The 24,885-nt window shown below is 33.8% G+C and overlaps 2 protein-coding genes and 1 pseudogene across 2 annotated transcripts; 2 read left to right on the top strand and 1 right to left on the bottom strand.

Annotated features, from left to right (window-relative positions):
- Positions 1 to 3,824: 3,824 nt before the first annotated feature.
- Positions 3,825 to 4,130, top strand: LOC145039651 (secreted RxLR effector protein 161 pseudogene; annotated as a pseudogene).
- A 1,026-nt stretch (positions 4,131 to 5,156) lies between these two features.
- LOC145038538 (GDSL esterase/lipase At1g29670-like) lies at positions 5,157 to 8,969 on the top strand. The gene is made up of 5 exons (XM_078986870.1): positions 5,157 to 5,526; positions 7,429 to 7,553; positions 7,828 to 8,073; positions 8,246 to 8,483; positions 8,612 to 8,969. The coding sequence occupies exons 1-5, from the start codon at positions 5,274 to 5,276 to the stop codon at positions 8,824 to 8,826; spliced, it is 1,077 nt and encodes a 358-aa protein (XP_078842996.1). The 5' UTR covers positions 5,157 to 5,273; the 3' UTR covers positions 8,827 to 8,969.
- Positions 8,970 to 18,062: 9,093 nt separating this feature from the next.
- On the bottom strand, positions 18,063 to 24,596 carry LOC145041961 (GDSL esterase/lipase At1g29670-like). Its single transcript, XM_078990219.1, has 5 exons — positions 24,288 to 24,596; positions 24,080 to 24,204; positions 23,720 to 23,965; positions 18,620 to 18,878; positions 18,063 to 18,486 (listed from the first exon to the last, which is right to left on the bottom strand). The coding sequence occupies exons 1-5, from the start codon at positions 24,526 to 24,528 to the stop codon at positions 18,263 to 18,265; spliced, it is 1,095 nt and encodes a 364-aa protein (XP_078846345.1). The 5' UTR covers positions 24,529 to 24,596; the 3' UTR covers positions 18,063 to 18,262.
- Between the last annotated feature and the right edge of the window lie 289 nt (positions 24,597 to 24,885).

The following is a 24,885-nucleotide window of genomic DNA, read 5'->3' as shown; positions in this document are numbered from 1 at the left end:
GATGGCGACCGGTGGTTAATTGTCAGTGTCTTAAGTGGGGGAGAATTGGAAATTCTCTGGATGGTCGTTAGGCTTGAGAGGTTGCTTAGCTGCTTGGGGAATTCAGCGGTATTTCTATCAGCCGAGAGCTGGCTCGTATGGGTGAGTAACAGGCATGCGGGGCAGAAACAGACCTAGGGCATTTGATTGTGGAAGGCCTGGGAGCAGGCCGGGATCGAGTATGTATGATGGAGATAGAGTTCGGAACCCCTAGAGGGCTAGAACGATGTGCATGGGAGGATTTCCTGAAGAGATAGCTCGGAATGATGAATGATTGTTGAGTGGTCCGGATAGACTGAAGGCCGATAGGCGTACCAGTCAGGCCGAAGGCTCGGAGGATGGTCCAGTCAGATTGGCTGAAGGTTCTGAGAGTGGTCCAGATTGGCTGAAGGCCTGGGGAGGCGGTCCAGTCATGCTGAAGACTCTGCGAGTACTGTTGGATCGGTTCGAGGTTATGGGTTGCGTATGTTGCAGTGTGATTACATTGGGAGGTTTGGCCCCGGGTAGCGATCTTGGGCAGCGAAGGTAGTGCATGGGCTTGAGAGTCCTTACGATGAGAGTCAGAGTAGTGGTGATGCATGGATGTCGGGTACGCTTTAAAGAGGTAGTGTAGCGTGGGGTGAGCACCATAGTACCTGTCATGGTGACAGGGCGGACGAGTGGTTTCCTTGGTAAGGAAAGAGGGAGGAAGGAAATTCCGAAAGGGAGTGCGAATTCACGGAAGTGAAAGCGGCAGTGTAGAGTTATGATTGGAGTGGTCCGTCGATGGTTTTTGAGTAGCGTGTTTGCGGCAGTGGAATAAAAGCTCTTTCGGCTTGAGATGTCTGCTCAGGGAGCGGAGGGAATTCAGCAGGAGAGGGGTTCGGAAGGGATGCAGGGAGAGAGTCTTGGACTCTCAGTGAGATTCTGATCAGGGTTTTGGGTATGTATTAGTGGTTCATCCTGGAGGGATGTTTGAGGATATCATCAGTGTATCGGGTTTTCCAAACCTGAGGGTGCTGGAGCTAGATCAGCAAGTGTGTGTGATTGCAAGAGGAGAACTCGGGGGAGTTGCTCCGGGATTGAAGAACGAGTCTTTCTATCGTCATGGAATGGATAGAGTGGGATTCGGATCGGGGATCCGATGGTTCATGGTTTTCTAGCCATATGAGTCAAGTGAATGATGAGAATTGGAGCAGTAAGGCATCATGGGTAATTCTCGGTTGTTGAGTGCGGCTATCGGAGGGTACAGCTGGTGCCCAGGTTGAGTAGGTGGTTGGGACACCGCATGAAGGGAGAAAGTGAGCTTCTGGTTTCTATGGTTGTGCCTTGAGGGACCTGGTCCGGTTAAAGCCAGGTGGCGCGTCGTGGGAGTATTTTGGAGTTGAGTTGCCGTAAGCTTCGAGGACGAAGCCTAATTTAAGTGGGGGAGAATTGTAACATCCCAGAATAGCAAGAATAGAGTTGAAGGGCTAAAAGTGTGAATCTTGAAGGGTGACTCGGCGAGTCCATGGATGGACTCGACGAGTAGAGTCGCGACTGTGGTCGTGTGTCAAGCGACCTACTCGGCGAGTCCAAAGATGGACTCGGCGAGTAGGTGTTGGGCGAAGAAAACCCTAAATCCGGGGAATGAGCCCTATATAAAGACCATTATATTTCCTCCACAGCCTCCTTGATCCCCCTTGAGTCCCAGAAACCCTAATTTCATGGAGGAACCCCATTGTTGAGCAAATTGGAGCTTGGAGAGGTGCTTGTTGAAGAAATCTTGAAGGAGAAGAGGCTTGTATCAAAGGGCTTTGCTTGGATTCGAGTTTCATTGCTGTTGGGGCATTCTTTGGAGGTAATACTTTCGTTCTTGGGCTGTGTTCTCCTAGATTCTCATTTTGGGGTTGTGTGGGAAGCTTAGTTGTGTGACATCTTGAGTTTGAAGGATGGATCTGAGGTTGCTACCTCAGATCTGGAGTGGAGAAGATCTTAAGAGCATTAAAGCCCCTATTCTTGTGTTGTTAATGGAGCTATCATGTCCCAAACCTTATTTCTAAGGTGAATAAGGCCTAGATCTCTTTAGATTCACGTAAAGTTTGCCACTTTACGTGATGGATGGATTGTAGGAGGTTGGATCTATGTTTTGGATCAATTGCATGGTCTGGAGTGCTTCTGAATTGATTCAGATCGGGTTGACTCGGCGAGTCACATGTGTGGACTCGACGAGTTGCTTGAATATGGCCTGGAACTCGGCGAGTTGGAAGAACAACTCGGCGAGTAGGTTGAAGATAGCCTTAGACTCGGCGAGTCTGTTCTTGGACTCGACGAGTCTTGTCGAAGAGTCCCAATATTTCCTGGTTGAGTCGAGAATCGGTGAGTCAAGGGATGACTCGGTGAGTTGGGTACAAGTGGACTCAGAGTTGTTGTACTCGGTGAGTCTTGGGGTGACTCGGCGAGTTGGGTCGCTGATGGAGGGAAGTTCTGAGCATAGGGACTCGGCGAGTCATCGGGTTGACTCGGCGAGTAGGGTCAGTCAGGGGTTGACTTTGACTTTGTCCAAGGTTGACCAGTTGTCTTCCAGGGGTATTTTGGTAATTAAGGGTATTTATTGAATTAAATGTTTCGGTGTTCAGTGGAGAAGTTCGTGTCAGAGTTGGAGCAGCGGGATCTTATCCTTTCAGCCGGCAGTTTCGAGGTGAGTTATCTTCACTATATCAATAGGGTCTAAGGCACCAAGGTCGGCCCTTATCGGATTAAAATCCGGGTAGTTGTTATTATTTTGTTGTTGTGATATGCTTGCATCCTGAGAGTTAGGACGGTATATGTTAGAGACCTGATCGATATCGGTATCCTAAGAGATAGGGAGATGCTATGCTAATGACCTGTTAGGTCGGTATCCTGCTTAGAGTATGTTATGCTATGTGATATGCTAGATCGGCTTGTTTGAATGTGAACTGTTGTATGATTATATGTTTATGTGTACATGGTTGCTTGGACTGGAGATGAGTTGAGGCGGTCCTGCTTTGTGCTGTAGGCCAAGATACTCAGGGCGGACCGGTTGTTCCGAAGGCCCAGTGAGCGGTCCGGATATGCTGTAGGCCCCACGCGGGCGGACCAGACGTGTCGAGGCTCGAAGAGTGGACCAGGCCGACTGAAGGCCCGATGCGGGCGGACCAGTCATACTGTAGACTCAGAGAGTGGACCAGGTGAGTTGAAGGCCCAGTGCGGGCGGACCAACCACACTGTAGACTCGAAGGACATGACTAGACTCGGAGGATGGATCTGGTGGACTGAAGGCTGATACGGCGGACCAGTCACACAGTAGACACGATATGCATGGTTGTTCTATGTTCTGTTATGTTATGTATGTTTTATATGTTTTGGACCGGAAGGTTGTAGCCTGGAAGGGCGTATATGTGGTTGGTATTTTGGGGGTAACTCACTAAGCTTTCGGGCTTACAGTTGTGGTTTAATGTTTTTCAGGTTCTTCAGGAGACTGTGGCAAGGCGAAGACGTGATCGTACCGCTCATCATGATTTTGTAGCAATGTGATTCTGGGAATACTCTAAATGATTTGTATTGAAAACCTTTTTGTAAACAATTTAATGAAATCGGGTTGTTTTTTGAAAAATTTAAATTGGTTGTGTTTTTCGGTCGTTACAGCAACAAGGAGTCCAATGGAGCACAAGCTATGATTGAGCAAAGATGAAGAAGGCGAATTGGTTGACCCCACGGAGTACAGAGGCATAGTTGGTGCTCTCATGTATCTCACTCATACTCGACCTAATCTCTCTTTTACAATTGGGGTAGTTAGTCGATTTATGGACAAACCAACTGTAAAACACTTTCAAGCAGTCAAAGGCATTCTAAGATATATGAAGGGGACACTAAGTTATGGATTGACATACAAGAGAGGGGAAAGTAAGGTCACTCTCACAGGGTATTCAGATAGTGATTTTGGGAAAGATTTAGATGATGGGAAAAGAACAGGAGGTGTAGCATTCTACATGAATGGGAACCTGGTCACCTGGAACTCACAAAAGCAACGAAGTGTGGCATTGTCGACTTGTGAAGCTGAGTTTATGGCGGCAACAATGGCAGCTTGCCAGGGGATCTGGTTAAGGTGACTTCTCACTGAAATAACATGACAAAAGGTGCCACCAGTGACACTCTTTATGGACAATCGATCAGCCCTTGATTTGATGAAAAATCCAATTTTCCATGGGCATAGCAAACACATTAATATAAGATACCATTTTACTCGAGAGTGTGTAGAAAATGGGGAGATTTTCGTAAATCACGTGTGTGGGACAAAGTAGAAAGCAGATATTCTGACAAAAACAATGGCAAGGATAAAGCATGAAGAAATGAGGGAATTGATTGGTGTGAAACCAATCACAAAACACTGAATTAAGGGGAGAATGTTATAATAATTCATGTGTTTTCTTTTATTATTAAGCACGTTTTATTAGTTTAGTAGAATAAATCAACCAGAGGAGTCCTGGTCTTTAGATTAGTTGAGGTAGTGTCTATTTTCTCGCTAGTTCACTCTTTAAATACAGGCAATGTGTACGTTGTTATTTGTCCCCTGATTATAATAAAACCACAAAGAAGAATTTGCCTCAAATTCTCTCCCTTTTATAACTTGTTCTGTAACACTGATATATATATATATATATATATATATATATATATATATATATATATATATATATATATATATATATATATATATATATATATATATATATATATATATATATATATATATATATATATATATATATATATATATATATATATATATATATATATATATATATATATATATATATATATATATATATATATACACACAAAAAAAAAAAACACGGAGTATTAGTCATTTTACATATTTTATTAAATATTAGTTCTTTTTTTCAAATCCAGATTCTCCCAAGTAAAACATATATTATGTGAAAAGAGGTATTACGATTTTATGATTGAAACTCATCTCAATCAAACATTTGCTAATAAATAACACAATGATTGGTGCAATGACACATGGCATAATAAACTAACAAGTAATATCCAAAAGCAAGGTATAAGATCCAAATAAAAACAATATATTTTAATTAAGTTTATACTTGTATTCCCACTTGCACACCTCTCAACGTGTAAAAAAAAAAAAACGAATTCCCACATGGCCAACTCTCATTCTCTCTTTCATTAAGTAGTACGCCTTCTACATTCAAAATCGATCAAATCCCTTCCATTATAGTTCAACAAACATGGCCGGTGAGCTCAGCCTGTTTTTTCCGGTCCTCATATTGGTAGGGTTGTTGCATGGTCAAATTCGTGTAGTTGCAGGTGAACCGCAAGTGCCTTGTTACTTCATATTTGGAGATTCATTGTTTGACAGTGGCAATAACAACGGCCTCAAAACGACAGCTAAAGCCAATTATCCGCCTTATGGAATTGATTTTCCAAAAGGCGTCAGCACCGGTAGATTCACCAACGGCCGTACTGTCGCAGACATCATCGGTATCTTCCTCTCATTATCCCATTTTGTTTGACAATTTAGAATTTAGGATGTTAATTAAAAAAGTAAAATATTTGTTTGGGACAATTTTTCAATTTACTCATTTTCACATTATAATTATTAGATAATGCTGATGTTATATTCCTCTAGTTTTTATAAAATTTTTCTATTTAATATAATCTAAGAACTATTTTTTTTTTCAGACAAATTCCTTTCATTTCTAACCTATTAGATCCTTTTCGTTTGCATTTTTTTTTTTATTTATTTTTTTAATTTTTTATATTTTAGATTGAAATTACTTGTTATTAATATCAAATCGCCAGCTGGAATTTTAGTCAAAGATGATATTTGATGACGTCAACGTGGGTTGGTGGTTAATTCCAAAGTTGTCAAAAAAGCAATTTTAATTTTAGGATTGTTGTAAGTTCGCATATGACCATAGAATCCTAGGTATGATAATAAACTACGATTATAAAATCGGGGATTGATCTAATCCGACCTTTCTTTGATTTTGGTTTTTTAAAAGAAAATTTTAATTATCATTTTTTGTTTCTTTTATTTTTATCAATTTACTGTTTATCATTTTATATTGTGTTTTTATACTTTTTATAACTTTTGAACCAAAAACTAAATGTTTAGGATATTTTTTAAGATTTAAAATTATAAGTTAAAATTATGTTTTATTTTGTGTATTTTAGGATCTCTATCCAAATCTTGCAAACCTAAAAAATATCTTATGTAGAATCCCGATCGTTGATTCCGTGCGTTTTTTGTTTGTATGTTTCTTTCTTTCTTTCTATGTTTTATTATTATTATTATTATTATTATTATTATTATTATTATTATTATTTTTGTATGTATGTGTAGGTTCGTTTATGTTTGTATTTTAGCTTAATTTGGTTCTGTCCAAACATTATTGGTTTTGACTATTTGATTACCCTTTCGTGGTAAGTTAAAAACTTGTTAAACCAAAATATAAAGCAGCATGAAGTTGGATGAACTGGATCATTATATTTTGGCTGGTTTCATGTTTTGTAAGAGTACAAAGAGTAAAAATATAATGTTATAAAACCGGTTTGAACCGGCTGGTCGAACTGGTTGGAAGAGAAATCGGGGAATGAGCGGTTCAACTAAAATCAATTTTATATTTATTTCTGAACTGAAAAGACCTTGCCGATTTTACAAAATTCCGATTGAATCGGTTAAACTAAACCGATTGAACCTGTTAAATTTAAAAGAAAAAAAAACATGAAATTGAAACATTTTCCATAATAAAATTGGGCGAGTTTTCTCACATCTATTAAAATTTTATTGAATAACAGTAGATGATAAATCTTATGAAGTTTTTTGATGCGTTTCATATTCTAGAATTTTTTTTAATGCATGTGAATTGATGTAAAACTTATGATTAACTGTTATTTAGATTGGTTTACAATTTATTTTCATATGTATTTTTAATATTTTTGAACTTGTGGATATCAAATTCTTGATTTATGTATGTATATATGTGCAGAAAAATACAAAAAAAAATGAAAATTATAAAAAACCGGTTTACTCGGTGGTCGAACCGATTAAACCGGTTGAGCCAAAAATCGGTCACCATACCGGTTCAACTAATAAACCGGTTTTTAAAACATTGCTTAAATATTTGAAAATATAATAGTTAGAATATATGAATGCAAAATGTTATAGTAATACTTTTAATTATTTGACTTTGATTTCAAGAAAAAAAAAACCGTTTTTCTATTGTTGTATCTAATAATATACAATTTCCATACTTTACAATACTTCAAATTTATATGAATTCAAACAGTTTATATTTGTGAATTATATCATTCATTCCAACATTGTTCAACCAAAAAGGATACAAATATTGATGTCGGCGAATCTTGTTTTTTATTTAGGTCAACTTTTGGGTTTTGTTGACTTCATACCACCTTACGCTACCATAACAGACAAAGTGATCACCACAGGCGTAAACTACGCTAGTGGTAGTGCTGGTATCCGAGAGGAATCTGGAAGTCATCTGGTAATTAATCACAACTGGCAAATCTACTTTTTATTTTCAACTTTGCATATATTAGAACATCTAAGCTGAAAGAATACTCAAAGGGATCTTACGATGTCTTTGTGTTCATACAGAGAAAGATAAAGCCAATAGTACTTACTCTTCTTTTTCTGTTCTCAAAGCCAAAACGACATTTTTTTCAGCTTCATCGCATTTCGTAGTTACTTCTATTGTATAAGCATAGAGACATATATTAAAAGATATAATTTTATTTGATTGTTGTACTTCATTGCAGGGTGATCGGATCAGTTTGGATAGGCAATTACTCAATCACGTCACAACAATTTCACGCATTTCTGCCTTGCAAAGCAACAAGACATTTACCGCTGAATACCTTAAAAAATGCATTTACTTATCAAATATAGGAAGCAATGATTACATCAACAATTACTTGATATCTAATAATTACCCCACAAGCAACACATATACTGTTGATCAATATGCAACAGTTCTTGTGCAACAATACTCTCAACAACTAAAGGTAACAAGGAATACTGTTTTGTGAATTTTCCTAGAATTGGTTTTCATGGTCATTCTTATCTTTCCTTGCATGTATATATAGTATGGTAGAAATGTTTTCAGCATTCTCATTTAGTTTTCTTTTTTTGATATTGAATATTTTACATACTATATGTGTTTGATTCATATGATAGACGTTGTACAATTTGGGAGCTAGGAAGATTGCTGTTTTTGGTCTGGGTCAGGTAGGGTGCGCCCCAGCTGAGATAGCAAGGTTTGGCACTGATGGAAAACCATGTGTTGAGTGGATTAATGATGCAGTTATGCTATTCAATGACAGGCTTAAGCATCTTGTTGAGAAGCTAAATAGTGATTATTCTGAGGCAAAGTTCACTTTCATCAACCTGAAAAGCATTTCAGCCCCACAAGGAGGTAAGAAACTTGTATAAATTCTTTATATTTATAGTGTTTGATATTCATTGCAACATTATATATGTTTTTTATTAACTTCAATTAAAATGATTTAGTTTATAATAAAATTAATGTTCCCGATATTGCAGATGTACCCGTGCCAAGTGTTCCTTGTTGTCAAGTAAGGGAAGATGGACAATGTGTTGCAAACTCAGTCACATGCCCTCTTCGGATTTTGTCTATTTTTTATGATGGTTTTCATCCCACAGAAGTAGCAAACACGCTCGTTGCAACAAGGTCATACATTGCACTCTTACCTATGGATGCATCTCCATACGATATTAGTCATCTTGCTCGACTTTAACATTGAACAAGGTTGCATGATACATATTGTTTTCTGATTCCTTCTATACATAACAATAAATTACATTGGTGACAATACTTATATCTTATTATATGTTTTTCTATACATCAACTACTTAAATAAAATTCACCAAATTAAATTAACTATTAGGTTTTGTGTTTTCCCCAAAATAATACTACTACGCATGAAACATGGAAAGTGTTATGTTCGAAATGAAGGGCTTGGAATTGTCATTAATTTGATGATCGTTGGTAAAGATACAATTGTTATAAATATGTTTTAAACGCAGATCTAGATTGCAATCACAGAAATCGACAACAACCGAAACACGAAACTTTTGAAAAAAAAGTATCCCCTGTTATTAGGGCTGTAACAAATCAAACAAATACGAATGGTGCATGTTCATGTTCGTTCGTTTAAGTTAACCAAACAAATGAATAAACACGAATGTTAAATAAACGAGTTTTCTTGTTCATGTTCGTTCCATTAACAAATTACACTGTTTATGTTCGTTCGTTTGTATTCGTGAACATACTAAATGAATATAAACGAACAAAGATAAACATTCGTTTGTTTATGTTCGTGAACATACTAAACGAACATAAACAAACATATATGAACATAAATGAACATATAATATAATAATATAATCAAACACAATTAAACATATATGAAAATAAAAGGAACTTATATGAACAAACATAAACAAACGTTCACGAACATAATTGAACGAACGAGAATTTGTGTTCATGTTCGTTCATTTATTAAATAAACGAACAGAAACGAACTTCTCGTCGAACGGTTTACGAACAGTTCGTTGAACATTCAGTTCGTTTACGGCCCTACCTATTATAAAATACAACAATAAAATATAGGGAAATCTTAATAAGTTTTCTGGGCTTAAAGATATGGATTTATTTTAGTGGAAAGCAATTTCTCACATGAAAAGGACAAGAAATGACAATGGTTTACAATTTTGAATTATAGGCTGTAAATTATAGACTTTTTCGGTAGTCTTATGATATAAAAGCAAAAGTAGTGTCATCATCATGTAATTTTACATTATTATTTCTGTCTTATATAGTGTATTTGTTAGCATAACGCATTTTTATTATTTTTGTTATATTATTGTGTATTAGATGTGAGACTGGATATTATATAGGTTTATTAAAAAAAATTAATATCAATTTTCGAACATCAAGTAATTATTAAAGTAATATTTTTACATAAAAACAAAGAATTTATTGCATAAGTATCTAATTGACCCAAATTACTAAAAAATAATAATGAAATGTTTGAAGATGTGAACATGTGGGCTTGAAGATGTGAACATCACCTGTTATGTTTTTGAATAATGAACTACAAAGCTTTATGGGATCAAGCTCTTATAACTAACATGGTATATTCAAAAGGCGTATTAAGTCTTATAATTGACATGGTATATTTTCTTACCAAAAACATGAGAATTTTAGGTATAATTTTTGCCAAAAAGGCAAAAACAATGAAATGTTATAAAAATATACACCAATGGTGTATCTCCTAAACATAAATAGTTGCAAGAATGGTTCGCGTTTAAATAAATTTAAAGAAAAATGGTAACTTACAAGCACTTTGAAATAAATGACAAAAACGTTCCATGCTTTGTTTTTTTTGTTCATTAAGCATTCTAATTTGAAGAATAAGCAACTTAGAGAATTATACAATGCCCGGAAGTCTGTGTGTTTCCAACATAGAAAGTGTGTGTGTGTGTTTCGAACAAAGCAATGGAGCTAGGACTAATTAAAATTAGCTAAAAAATGGGCCAACATAAAAAGTAACAACTTATAACCACTTTGAAATAAGTTACTTGAATGGTCATATTTGTTTTTCTTTTCTTCTAAAGCATTGCACCAAGGCATAGCTAAATTCTCTATCTACTATAATAAATGAAGGTTTTTTTGCCACATATCCTGTTCTCATTCATTTGGACACATGGTATTTTCTAGATTTTTTAAATTTTCTATTTTCCACTTGTCATTTTATTATATTTTTCATTTTATTAAATTAAAATTCCATATTTAATGTGTAAGGTAATATATATATATATATATATATATATATATATATATATATATATATATATATATATATATATATATATATATGTAAACTATTTATTAAAAATAATTTATATATGTAATGTATTCAATACATTAAAGTCTCATTAATTTTAATATTTAAAATTTTTCTTATTTTTCTTATAAATTCAAACTTTTCAAATTGTTAAAATTTTATATTTGTTTTTTTTTAATTCAAAAATATCGATTTTGATGAAGTTTTTGCACCAGTAGCATGACTTGACACCGTAATGCTCATTCTTGCCTTAGTACCTCAACATGGGTGGGCTGTCCACCATCTTGATGTCAAGTCAGCTTTTCTCAATGGTAATCTCAAGGAGGAGGTTTATGTCACCCAACCAGAAGGATATGTTGATAAAGCAAACAGTTACAAGGTGTTCAAGCTTTGTAAAGCTCTTTATGGTCTACGACAAACTCCTCGAGCTTGGAACATTTGTTTGGATAAAAGCTTAAAAAGGCTTGGTTTTACAAAAGGTTCACAAGACCCAGCTATTTACAAAAGGAACTCAAAAGACAAAATTCTTATTGTTGGTGTCTATGTTGATGACTTCATCATTACCGGGTCGAACACTAATGATGTTGTCGAATTCAAAGAACAAATGAAGAAAGAATTCGAAATGAGTGACTTGGGATTACTTTCTTACTACCTTGAAATTGAAGTTTCTCAAAAGAAGTGCGGAATATCTTTGCGACAAACGACTTATGCAAAGAAATTTTTAGAGCAATTTGGGTTGCAAGATTACAATTCAATAACGTCACCAATGGAACCTATGTTGAAGGTCAAGAAGGATGAAGATGGTGAAAAAGTTGATCCAACTGAATATAGGCGAGTGGTGGGTTGTTTAAGGTACTTGACTCACACCCGACCAGACTTGTCCTTTTCAGTTGGAATTGCAAGTCGTTTCATGGAGGAACCGACTACTTTGCATTTCCAAGTTGTGAAACACATCTTACGATATGTGAAATGAATCGTTGATTATGGACTCAACTATGAAGGAGGTCGTAAAATTGAAGATTTGGTTGGTTTTACCGATAGTTATCTTGGAGGTGACCCTGTTGATAGCAAGAGCACAAGTGGAATGATTTTCTATCTAGGAAGGAATGCGATAACTTAGTAATCCTAAAAGCAAAAGATTGTTGCTTTGTCCACATGTGAAGCCGAGTTCATGGAAGCTACAACAGCAACACAACAAGCCATTTGGCTTGCTAATCTCGTGAAGGAGCTCACGGGTCATCATATCATGTCAATAACAAGTCAACAATCGCATTGATAAAAATCTCATGTTTCATGGTCGAAGCAAACACATTGACATTCATTATGAGTTCATACGAGAATGTGTTGAACGTGGGCAAATTATAGTGGAATATGTCAACTTGAAGGATCAATGGGCAGACATCTTTAAAAAGGATTTAGCATACATGAAACATAGTGAAATGCAAAACATGGTCGGCGTAACGAATCTCGAGCCAAGTTTGGTTTAAGGGGGAGAATGTGAGTGTAAACCTGACTTATGTGACTTGGGTGTGAACCTGCGATGAGTAGCTGCATCACCCTCCTTTGTTGACAATAACAACTAGAAATGGTAGCTTCTTTATTTCATACGATAAACACAATAAATTGCCACAGTACTTATAGTGGCTAACTTTAGTATAAATAGATGTTGTAATCTTAGTTGTAAGGTACCACCTAAAACAAAGAATGATAGTGTAAGTATTTGTAATAGAGGGTTGTTTTTATTTTCTTGTAATTGAGCTAGTAAGCTCCTCATTTGTTCTAGTTTTGAATAAAAGTGTGTTTCAACCCCATCAATTACACCATGGTAATTTGAAGCAGAATCAGAAGTGGAAAATAATTACAAAATTCCATGGACTTACATGACGTATGAAAGTATTTGGAGAAGAAAGGTCGTATTCTTTAAAGGCAAAATCTAAAACTTGATGCAATGGTTGTGGAATAACTTGTATGTAACAATGAACATGTATTTTGGCTGATGATATAGATACTATATTATTGAATCGCATTTAAATTTCAAATATCACCAAGTAATACAATAATAGAACCCAATATAAATGCCTTGTAATTCGAAAATACAAGCCAAACATACAACAGGTAAATGCTTGATTTCACGGAATTAACTTTGAAATTATTCAAATCACACCATGTAATCCGAAAATTATGTGAGTGATTTCGGTGTACAACATGAGCAAGAAAAACATAAACAAAGATTAATGTATAGTACCTAGAAAGTGTTGGTAGAAATAAGATTTTTAATGGAAGTAGGATGATATTTAAGTAATATACATACAAAAAAAACTATGCAACACATATAAAATAACCATATATCCCCTAAAGATTTACAATTCTCATTGGCATTATATGCAGGCCCGTCCCAGAGGATGGATGATAGACGCGACCATCCAGGGCCTATCTTATAAAGGGGCTCAATTTTTTTAATGGAAATTGTTATATTTAGAAGATAGTACAAGTAATTTTATTTCAATTATTGAGCTATTATAAAAAACTTGATAACATTTTTGTATTTTAATGGCCTATTTTTTCTCTCACACTGGACCTAAAATATGTTTGAAACGGTCTTGATTATATGTTAATGTGAGAGCATTGTATGTTGATTTCAGAAATCGGGTAAAATTCAAAACCATGACAATTAAAAAAACAATACCATTTTCTTTTAAACATTTTTTAGGAAAACAAATTTCTAGACTTACTTCTACGTACGAGAGTTTATCCTCTAAATAATAATCTAGTTCATATTTCACGGCTTAAGAGGTAACGTTACTTGAAAAATTATCAAAGTCCTGAAACAAACACAATAATACATAACCACATAAGTAGAATGTCATTTCATGAAAGTAGAAGGTAGGTTGCTATTTTTTGAAACTCTTTTTTTTTACCTCGTATAAGACACGATAGATTACACCGTTTTAAAGTAACAAAAAATTAAATAACAGCAATGTTGATTACCCTGTAAACAATAATAATAACTATTATCATCAATTTAAAAAGTGTAAGATAATTAGTTGTCAAATATAAGAGAAAATATCGTCACATTAAATAACAATTTCATTCAACTGGACGTGTTTAGACATAGATTAAAAGAATCATTTAATCATAATGACTAAATTTGTAATGTACTCTCAAATCATTAAGAAGTAAACATTATGATTCTTTCAACCCACCCACTTAGTCCTCAGAAAAATCCAAGAGGTACATTTATGAATATAATAAGCCTTATTCATGCATGAATTCATGTATATATGAATGCAAATTAATTACCTCTTTTCTTTAAGCATAATGATTGGATTACTCTGAGTTATAGACTAGATTGTGTTGGATGTCCCGTATAACTTATCGATCTATTATTATTATTATTATTATTATTATTATTATTATTATTATTTTCTAATTTTGAGATTCGCTAATTTCTTCCAAGTCTAATAAGCAATCAATTGTTTCTCGATCGTTTACTAAAGAAGAATATATACTATTGTAGTTATTACTTGTGAATTAATGTTGTTGCTTGTACTTCTTATATGTTTTTTTATAACAATTATGCTATTCAATTAGCTTCTAATCCTACATTTAGAAATACATGAATCATATAAGGATTAACTATCAATGTATTCATGATGAAGACCCTCTATTTTATGCTCATCCATAGGAAATTGCAGCTTATTGATGTTATTACCAAGCCAAGTCAAGGATCAAAGATCAAAGATAGTGCATATACTTTCCAAGATGTCTCTCCAATATATTTTTTGAGTCCATCCCTAACGGGTGTATCATATATACTTTTTGTAATAGTTGTAATGATGTGGATACTTGGAGTAAATAGATAGCACTAGTTCATAGAGCTTTTGTTGATATTGGTATTGAACCACACCAACAAATATCGTATCAAAAAATACTCCTATTTAATGATGTGGTTATAAAACCGCACCAAAAAACTAATGCTAGAGCCGCACCATTAAAACATAAAAAGGAACTGCACCTAACAAAATATGTTTTTTTAGTTTTCTCCACTTTTATATGTTCCTCTACAAACATATATGCTCCTTTTGAGCTTCATATAGCTCATCTATGTGGTCATGATGTCATAATTCTATCCATGTCTTGCTTCCACAACCCACATGGTGAAATGACCAGAAAACTAAGATGTTTTTTTAAAAAATTTAACTTAATTGATTTGCAGTTAACAGGCTAGAACCAACAGGTTTATGATCCACACTATTATTCTTTGTAGAACTATGAGCCACTATTAGCATAACTTTAAAAAGTTGAGGCAACAAACACGAAATAAAATAATATCATTATATTTTCAAGGACATTAAAGCAAATTAGGAAAGAAAAAACACTTATTGATGGAATGTTCCAGAACCTCCATTGAGGAGGTGGATGAAATTCTTAGGGGAAACCCTAATGATTTCGTCCAAGGGCTTTATATAAGGCCTATGGTATATGCATCAACAATCTTGGAGTGATGCTATTGATTACTTCTTAACATATAATACAAAAAGTTCCAGTGCAAACAAAGAATGTCAGAAGAATCAAATAGTTAAGAATTATGGAGGAACGTTCAACTACGGTAATGCTTGTTTTAAGAATGTAAGCTAAAGTAACGTTTATTCAGTTATAACATATTTTTAATGTTTATTCAAGTATAAACAGAATTTGAATAGACTTGAAGCATTTCACCGCGAGCATGTGAATAAACAAGCGGAATTTGTTGATCCATTAGTTGAAGACCAATATGTAAGTTTTTATTACTTAAAAATGAAGTAGATTGTTGTTTTTTGTGTTAGTTTTAAAGTATTTTGATAATCTTTGTGAAATACATAATTCTTTAGTTGGTGAGGTTGCCTTACAGACCCAGCATGTAATCGACTCCGGTGGTGATCCAGACTCTATTGATTGGATCACAATGTTTGAGAAGCTGTTATATGCTCGAAGGGGGAATGTGAGAGGCATCCAGCCTAAACATCCTTATAAAATTGGTACAAGTGCTCCATCCCAATTCCAGTCACAGTCAATGTACCGCAACCAACACATGTACTTATTAAACTTATAAAGGATTTGGTAGCTTTGTTATATTGTTAAGAACTTGATGCATTTATAGTAATTTTTGGTGGTTTGATACTTTGCTTATTTTTTAAATGGTTAATTCATTTGTTATGAACTTGGTAGTTTGGTAAATTGTTAACGACTTAGTTGATTTTATGGTTTGATATTTTGTTAAATTATTAAGGACTTAATTAGTTTGGTGGTTTAATAGTTTGTTAAATTGTTAGTGACTTAATGTGTTTGTGACTTAATTGTTAAGTAATAATAATTTTTTTAGTTTGATATTTTAACTTATATACTTACTTTGTAGGATGTGGATGTCAATGCTTCTCTCCAAAACCCGACGTTTGTGACGACAATTGGAGATATTATTTGCTCATTTAAGAACCAAGTAAACAACCACGGAGAAGATGAAGATGCCTAGTATTTCTTGTCTTATATTATGGATGATGTTATTTTGGATTTATTAGATGATTTATGGATGATATATTTGATGTTTATTTTGGATTTGTTAGATAATTTTTTTAATATGGTATATTTGATGTTTTATGTAACGTTGTACGTATTGTTTAGGTTATTTAATGTTTTATGTAGCATGGTATGTATTGATTTTTGTATTTCTATAAAACCTGTATTTTATAATATATAAACTAATATCAAATATAAATTGTTTAAAAAAACATAAGCGATGACACCTTTAGCGACGAAATGCATTAATTGCGACAACGCCTACCCCAGGAAGTCTTGTCTAAGAAAACTCTGACCATGGGCCAGAATATCAATAGAGTCAACGGTAACAACGACATCCAAGGCTTTTTGAGAGGACACCTATGAGAGACGACATTAATTGTGACGACAACCGACCATTATCTACGAGGTAATAGCAGCGATCCTTTAGCGACGACATGTTGTCGTTAAAGCTATTAGCGACGACTTTAGGCATTTTTCGTCGCTAAAGGTAAGGTCTTTTTGTTGTGTCATTGAACCAAAAATAAACTCACCGCATTATTAAATATGTTTTGTGCTACCCTTGTATAAATAGACATGTAATAAGGAAGGAAATTGAAAATAAGTTATTGGGGAGCACTAAGGAAATTGACAATAAGTTATTGGAGAGCACTAACCTACTTACCATCTGGTCTAAGTTGGTTCCCAGGAAGATAAATATTTTTACTTGGTGATTGCGTCTTAAGAAATTGTCCACCTGAGTCAACCTTGCTCGGAGCGGGGTTAACATCCCCACCATATGTTGTTCGCTGTGCAATGCTTTTGAGGAAAACGAGGTTCATATTTTTAACAATTGCTCCACTGCAAAAGAGATACGCGGTCACCTTCTCAATTGGTGGAAAGATCTTTCCATTATGAATGATTCCTTCGACGAATTTTTGGGATTAAATTCTTCCTTTACTATGGCTGTCAGACCCCTAGAAATTCTTGAAATGACGTTAAGGGCATTCTTATGGATCATTTGGATGTATATGAATGATCTAGTTTTCAAAGGTAAGGTGAAGAGACCAAATGCTTTAGCTTATGAGATTTAGGCTTTGACATTTTTATGGTTTAAGAGTAGAGCCAAATGGGGTAGCGATTTGTTATGGGAGACATGGGCTAACAACTCCTTGTATTGTACCTTGTAACTCCAAAAATTCGTTGTTCAATATTAAAGTGTAGCTGTTAAAAAAAAAAGACATGTACAATGTAGAAATGGTTAAGAAGAAATAAATAACAAAGGCTTTTTAGTGATGTACAAAGACTAACAAAGAGAACTTCATTTTTTTCACATATTTTTAGTTTACATTTTCCGATATAAAAGAGTTAAGAAGAAATAAATAACAAATGATTGATGTGGATGTAGATTAGAGCTAATGTCTCTATCTTTTTGCTGTGATTTGATTTTGTTTGTCATATTTTCATGCTTTTCATTTTTCTTGTTTACTACGGTTAAATTGATTTGAATCTTTAAGCAACACAATATAGAGACGGCTAATCATTAATTATGAATAATATTTCTTCTTTGAATCACATTGTTAGCGTAAGTCATATATTTGTTCAGCTCTAGCTGTTTTCATTGATTCTATTTAAGAACCTTAGGGTTTCAAAATGATGTAACTACTACATATTAGGCATTAAATGATGACAATTGACAAAGTTAAGCAGATAAACTTTATCAATAACTATTATTACATATCAAAATTTTAGTTGATTGTCAATTGTAAACCACTTACAATGCAAACCACAACTAGAGTTGAACCAAGTGATAAATGTCAATGGGATAAACATCAACATTATTGATTGCAAGATACGACCTTTTGGAGGCAATTTTGTTTGCGGCTTCAGTAGTATGATATGCATCCCAAAAGAAATATTCACTCCTGTTCAAACATGGAACTTCAAATGGTAGACATGTTAGAGCACCATTGTTCAACCCTGTTCCACAACATCCACTATTCGCCACCGTAAATCCTATACCAATGTAAAGAAATAGAGTCAGTATTTGTAAAAGTGGTGGTTATGTGTAATTGTATGAATTATATATTATAACAATGAAACTGCCTGTAAAAAAAATCTGAAGGAAGAAGCAACAGAAAATATTTACCAAAAGCTGAAGGTTGTCGAATGACTTCCATACTCATATCATAGAAGTTCAAGTAGATAAATTTTGCATCTTGTAGGCTGGTATCGTTGTTGAGCTCATCAACGAGTAATTTGAGATTGTGATTGAATAGTTGAACCGCTGTATTTATGTATTCTACACATGATGCATTCGTAGAGTGACGTGACAATTCATATGGGGTGCAACCAACAGGACCCAAGCCATTTAAAGATACTTTCCTCGCTCCATAACTGTATAATGTCTACGATATAGACAATTAAAAAGCATTTAGCTTACATTTTTACAGCAAGGTTCATCATTTTTTATTTTATTTTATTTTATTTATTATTATTATTATTATTATTATTATTATTATTATTATTATTATTTTTTGGTAAAAAACGGTCCTTTTTAAAACTCTGTGCAAGACAGGGGCACTTTCAAATATGTTCATAAAAATGTGGCTGTGGCCCCCTTTGTTTAGAGTTAAGTTACATAGTTGGTCCTTTAAGTTTGATTTAATTATCATTTTCAGTTATAAATTTGTTTTTTTTTATTTTATATTTTCATTTTACACCTTAATTTATGAATAATATTTTTTTTATTATGAATATGTTATTAAATTTTATATATAAACCTTAATAATTTATATGATTTAAAATTTTCGTTTACTTTTAATCAATAAAAAATATTACATATTATTAAAATTATATATATTAAATAGTTATATAGATATTATTAGAAGTAGAGATAAAATAAATAAATATACAAGTTTTATATATAAATTGTCTAATCACTAGGAATGCATGTAAAAACAATTTCAAAATAATTGAATAATCCAAAATTGTTACTTTACACTTGGTATATTGTGGATGAATTGTCATTTCAATTCTTTGTAATCGGGTACAATTTACTTTTTGATGCTATAAACTCCAATTACTAAATTGAGTTTTTTTCATCAATCCTGCAAATTCTTCTATTCTCATAGTTGCATCATTAGTTTTCATACATTTCTCATCTTTGTATTATTTGTTCTATTTCTATCTCAAACATAAGGTATGTATTTATTTCTATATATCTTGCATATATAAATGATGTCAACATAAAATTTAAGATATTAATTTATGTCATTTATCCTATGATTTGCAGTTAAATTCTCTTATATTCGTAGTTATGGCTCTATGTCGTCCCTTTACGATAATTTTATATTAGGGTGGTAATATTGAATATAAGAATGGATTGATCAAGGGTGACCAATCAACTTTGTCTGCTTCAGATATTCTTAGGCACAAAATACAATATGAAGAATTTAAAGATTTGATTTATACACATGTTGGAGTTGAAAAGTTTGCCTATAAGTTGAATTTGTCACTATGTTACCAATATGGTGGGATATCTAACATGGCACCCCTCTTAAATGATTCATGCTTAGACATGATGTATTATTTAGCTGAGAATGATAAAAATTATTGTGGCCAAATTTGTGTTGACATAGAACAAAAAACAAAACCTATAAAAACTAGTTTTGTACAACCCCTTCGTAATTGTCGAGCACCATTTTCTTTGTCGAATGATGATAGATGTTAGATGCACATAATTGTTTTGGATCTTGTATTGGCAATGATAACATAAATTTGAACTTTGCAATGATTGCTTCATACATCCTCCACTCAATTGAAAAAGATGTTCCTTATCTGGCGAAACATATACAAACAAATATTAAAACTATTCTGCATGTTGATGTTTCTTATGATAAGGAATGGCATGGTAGGAGAAAAGACATTGAGAAGATTTATGGAACTTGGCAAAGTAACTTTGTTGAGTTACCGAAGTATATTGCAGCTTTACAGTCTTTAAACCCTGATATAGTTGTCATGTAGTTTCAAAAACCAAATAGCACATCACGTGTAGGAATATTCAAATATATATTTTGGGATTTTGGACCAGCCATTACAACATTTCATTTGTTTCAGCTAATTATTTATGTTGATGGTACTCATTTGAAGCGTTCGTACAAAGGAAAAATGCTTGTTGCTGCTGCAAAATATGATAATAATCATATATATACCGGCTGATTATGCTATCATTGATAAGGAGATTGAGCATAGTTGGTGTTGGTTTTTTGATCAGTGTAGACAGTTTGTTGCTCAAAATAGACAATTATGTGTTATTTCAGACAGGCATCAAGGAATAATTCATGCATTGGCGAATTTACCCGAATTGTAACATCCCCTTTTTAGCACGTATGCCAATATTATCCGCTTTAGGCTCCCGGTACGAAAACTTCCCAGAGTGTCACCCATCCCTAAGTTGCTCTCGCCAGGGGACGCTTAGCTGCAGAGTTCTTATGGTGGTTTGCACCTGATTAAACATCGGCTTGGAAGGAGAACGAAACATTTCCTTTTAAGGAGTGTGGATACCTTCCTTGTCACAACGTGTTTTAAAGTCATAAGGCCAACAGATCCCATAAGAACTCTGCAGTTAAATATGCCCGGGCGAGAGCAATCCAGGGATGGGTGACCCCTAGGAAGTTTTCGTGCCGGGAGACCAAAGCAGACAATATTGTGATACATGCCAAAGGGGATTGTTAGAAATGGTATCAGAGCTGGGGTACAGGTCGATGTGTTTGACAGAGACGTCGAAACCTATAATGGGGGTGAAGGTGGGCAGGATAGCTGCACCTAATCCCACATCGGCTTGGAAGGAGAATGAAACATTTCCTTATAAGGGGTGTGGATACCTTCCTTGTCACAATGTGGTTTAAAGCCGTAAGGGAAACTGATCCCATAAGAACTTTGCAATTAAGTGTGCCCGGGCGACAACAATTCAGGGATGGGTGATCCCCTGGGAAGTTTCGTACTGGGAGCCCAAAACGGACAATATTGTGATACGACGCCTTAAAAGATTTTGTTGGTCTATTGGTAGCGCCACACAAAAAAGAAAATTCATCAAGTATATGAAAGCGATAAAAGAAATCAATGTTGAAGCTTGGCAGTATCTAAGTCAAATCGATAAAAGTTAGTGGTGTCTTTTATATGATAAAGATCACAGGTGGGGTTCCTTAAGGATGAATATCTCTGAGAGTATGAACAATACATTGTGTGGAGCGAAACAGTTATTGATTAGGACATGTATTTACCTTACATTCAATAGAACTGTGTAACTTTTCATAAAGCATAATGATGTTGTATTGAAATGTAATACACCTCTACCATCGCGAATGTGACACTTTTTTGTTAAATGTGACACTTACGCATAAAGTCATACTTTATATGAGTTTTGCTACAACGAAGGTGTATACATCATCAATACTAGGCCACAAATAAATGGAACAAGTGGAATTACGCATACTGTCCATCATTTCCAACACACATGCACCTTCGGTAAGTGGCAAATGGAAAGGTTTCCATGTTTGCATGCTCTTGCAGTTTGTCGAAATAGAGAGCATAATCCTATTTCAATTATGAATGACATGTACACTAGCGCTACCTATAAACTACAAAATAATATCGGTTTTGCACCACTTCCCCATGTTGATTATTGTTTGGATTCGGATTGGACGATTGAAGCGGATTACTCAAAAATTTCTATTGCTCGAGGTAGGAGATGTGCAAACCGAATACGTAACGAGATGGACATGCATCATCCCGATGAACCTCGTAGATGTGGATTATGTCACTAACCAGGTCATAATAAAAAAAGTTGACCAAATTCTCAAACAAGGTTTAATGCGATGTAAACAATGTATTTTATTGATCTAGCAATTTTAAGTTTAATGATTTTGTAAGTTTATGTTTATTTGATTTTGTAATTTAATATTGAATTGGTTTGTGATTTCTTAATGTTATAAATCTGATGTGAAATATATGTTTTATTTATTATATAATTTTAGTAATATGTAATTTTATTTTAATTGAAGATGTTAATGATATATTTTTAGTTTTATAAATTAGTAACGTCTATATATAAAATTTAATAATATATTTATAAATGAAAAATATTACATTAATAATACACTTATAATAAAACAAAATATTATGTATAAAGTTGGTAAAGATAGAAAACAAAAATAGAATGTAAAAAGTAAATATGTAATTGAAAAAATATATAATACAAAACTGAAAAAATATATAAAAAGTAAATATGTAATTGAAAAAATATATAATACAAAACTGAAAATTTTTACTGTGTTATATAAGGGTCATTTATATAATTAGAAACTCATACGTAGACTTCAAGGGCTACAACCCTTTTTTACAAACCATTTTGAATCAACCCCTTTTACAAATGATTTTCAAAAGAAACCTCTTTTTACAAAAACCTCAATTCATATATGCTATTGTTAATACTACATTAATCTTTTCTCATGTAGGAAGGTCTTTTCACAATCAAATTCAACAATCTATTAATAACTAGATTCTATCTCTTCCACTACACAACTCAATAAACCAATTTTTTCCAATAGAAACAATTTTTTTAGAAATACATCAACATTTGTCTTTATTTATAAAGAAACTCTTTTAGGCATTTTAATATATATATATATATATATATATATATATATATATATATATATATATATATATATATATATATATATATATATATAGTTTCTATTAGAAAAAATAAAGTAGGATTTATAAATTAAAGCTTTTGTTAAAAACTAATTAATCATGAACCAACAGAAGAGGTCCATATGGCGGTAACATTGTACTTGCTGTAGTGGGTATGCTGTCTAGAAAAGCTTTTGATCGTTCACGGTTTTCCTTTTTTCTATTCTTTTTAATTAAATACTGTTTTTTTTATTGATAACCGAACCTAGTTTGGTCATTAAAGGAGGCAGTCTTATGAACTGCTGATCCTGGAATATTAAGGCACCATGTACTTATAAATCATGCTAGTAGCAAATAACATAATATATAAGAGTGCAACAAGTTATTCAAAGCTTAAAAGTGCTTATATCAACCAAAATAGTCTAAAAAGCAATCTCAAAGACCCCATATAAAAATCCAACTACCTGGTTTATTTAATTTATGGCGTGGGTATATGTTGCCAAAACCAAGAAAAATGGTTGCTAGAGTGGAGGCATATGTAAATACTCACCAATATCTGTCTACGATATTGTCGAATAAGGGCTTGTGTGAATTTCTCAACTGTAAACATGCTGCTGGTTTCATACACCGCTGGTATAAAATAGTTGTTAAGGTAATCATTGCTGCCAAATCCTACATGATAGAGACACTTCTTTAGGTATTTTGATGCCAACCCAGGCTCCCTTAGAATCTCTATGATACTCGACACTGTCATTTCGTGATTTTTCAGTTGTTGGTCAAATGTTATACGATCGCCCTGTAAGGCACAATAGATTTTCGTTAAATTTCCAATATATTGTACGTTTGAAATGATATATGCCGGCAACTATGTAACTGTTATTAATTAGTGTCACATTTGTATGAAAATCACCAGATGGTGGCCAGTTTCACTGCGAATTCCTGCTGCTGCTGATGCGTAATTTAGTCCTAGTAGTATATCGGACCCATTTGAAAGGGCAAATGGAGGAATGCGACTATTAAAACCTAAATGCTCAGCTGCAAATACGTGGAAAATGTATCAGATTAGGCGCAGATACATGTAAGTTATAATAAAAGGAAAAATGAAGCAAGAGAGAAACCCATGAAATCAGCAAAGGTTCGCCCATTGCAAAACCTTCCAGTTGGCCCAGAACTGAAATCGATGCCATGAGGAAGGTAAATGGCTTTGGCAAAGGTGACCAAATGGTTGTTGTTGCCGTTGTCAACTAAGGAGTCTCCAAAAATGAAGTAACATGGCACTTGTTGTTTTCCAACTACCCATGTTGGTAAGATAACACTGTGAAACACTATGATCATAAAAACTTTGTGGAAACATGACATGGCTGATATCTAGGATCTTGATGAATTGTATGAAGGGACTCAAAGAGAATAGATAATTTATAGCTTTCAAGTTGAGCAAACGTAACCTAAACCAATGAGAGATGACCCACCCACGTAACATTGAATGGAAACTTGACAATAAAATGTTACCGTTTTAATCATCGAACCTACTAAACTAATTGCCTACCCTATGGAAATGCAATGGCACCTAAATGGATTAGGAATGGATAAAAAAAGTTGGAAAGAAGTTTAAGTTAAGAAAAAAAATCATAAAAAGTCCGTGTGCTTTTCCAGGATCTTAAGTTTAGTTCTTAATTAAGTTTAAAAAATTTACGAGATGGTTCTTATGCTTTAAAA

The sequence above is a fragment of the Lactuca saligna genome, chromosome 4 (genome assembly GCF_052625555.1).
Source record: "Lactuca saligna cultivar CGN05327 chromosome 4, ASM5262555v1, whole genome shotgun sequence".
Classification (NCBI taxonomy): domain Eukaryota; kingdom Viridiplantae; phylum Streptophyta; class Magnoliopsida; order Asterales; family Asteraceae; genus Lactuca; species Lactuca saligna.
Note: the sequence above shows the minus strand (reverse complement) of the source record. Positions and strands in the feature narration are given on the sequence as shown.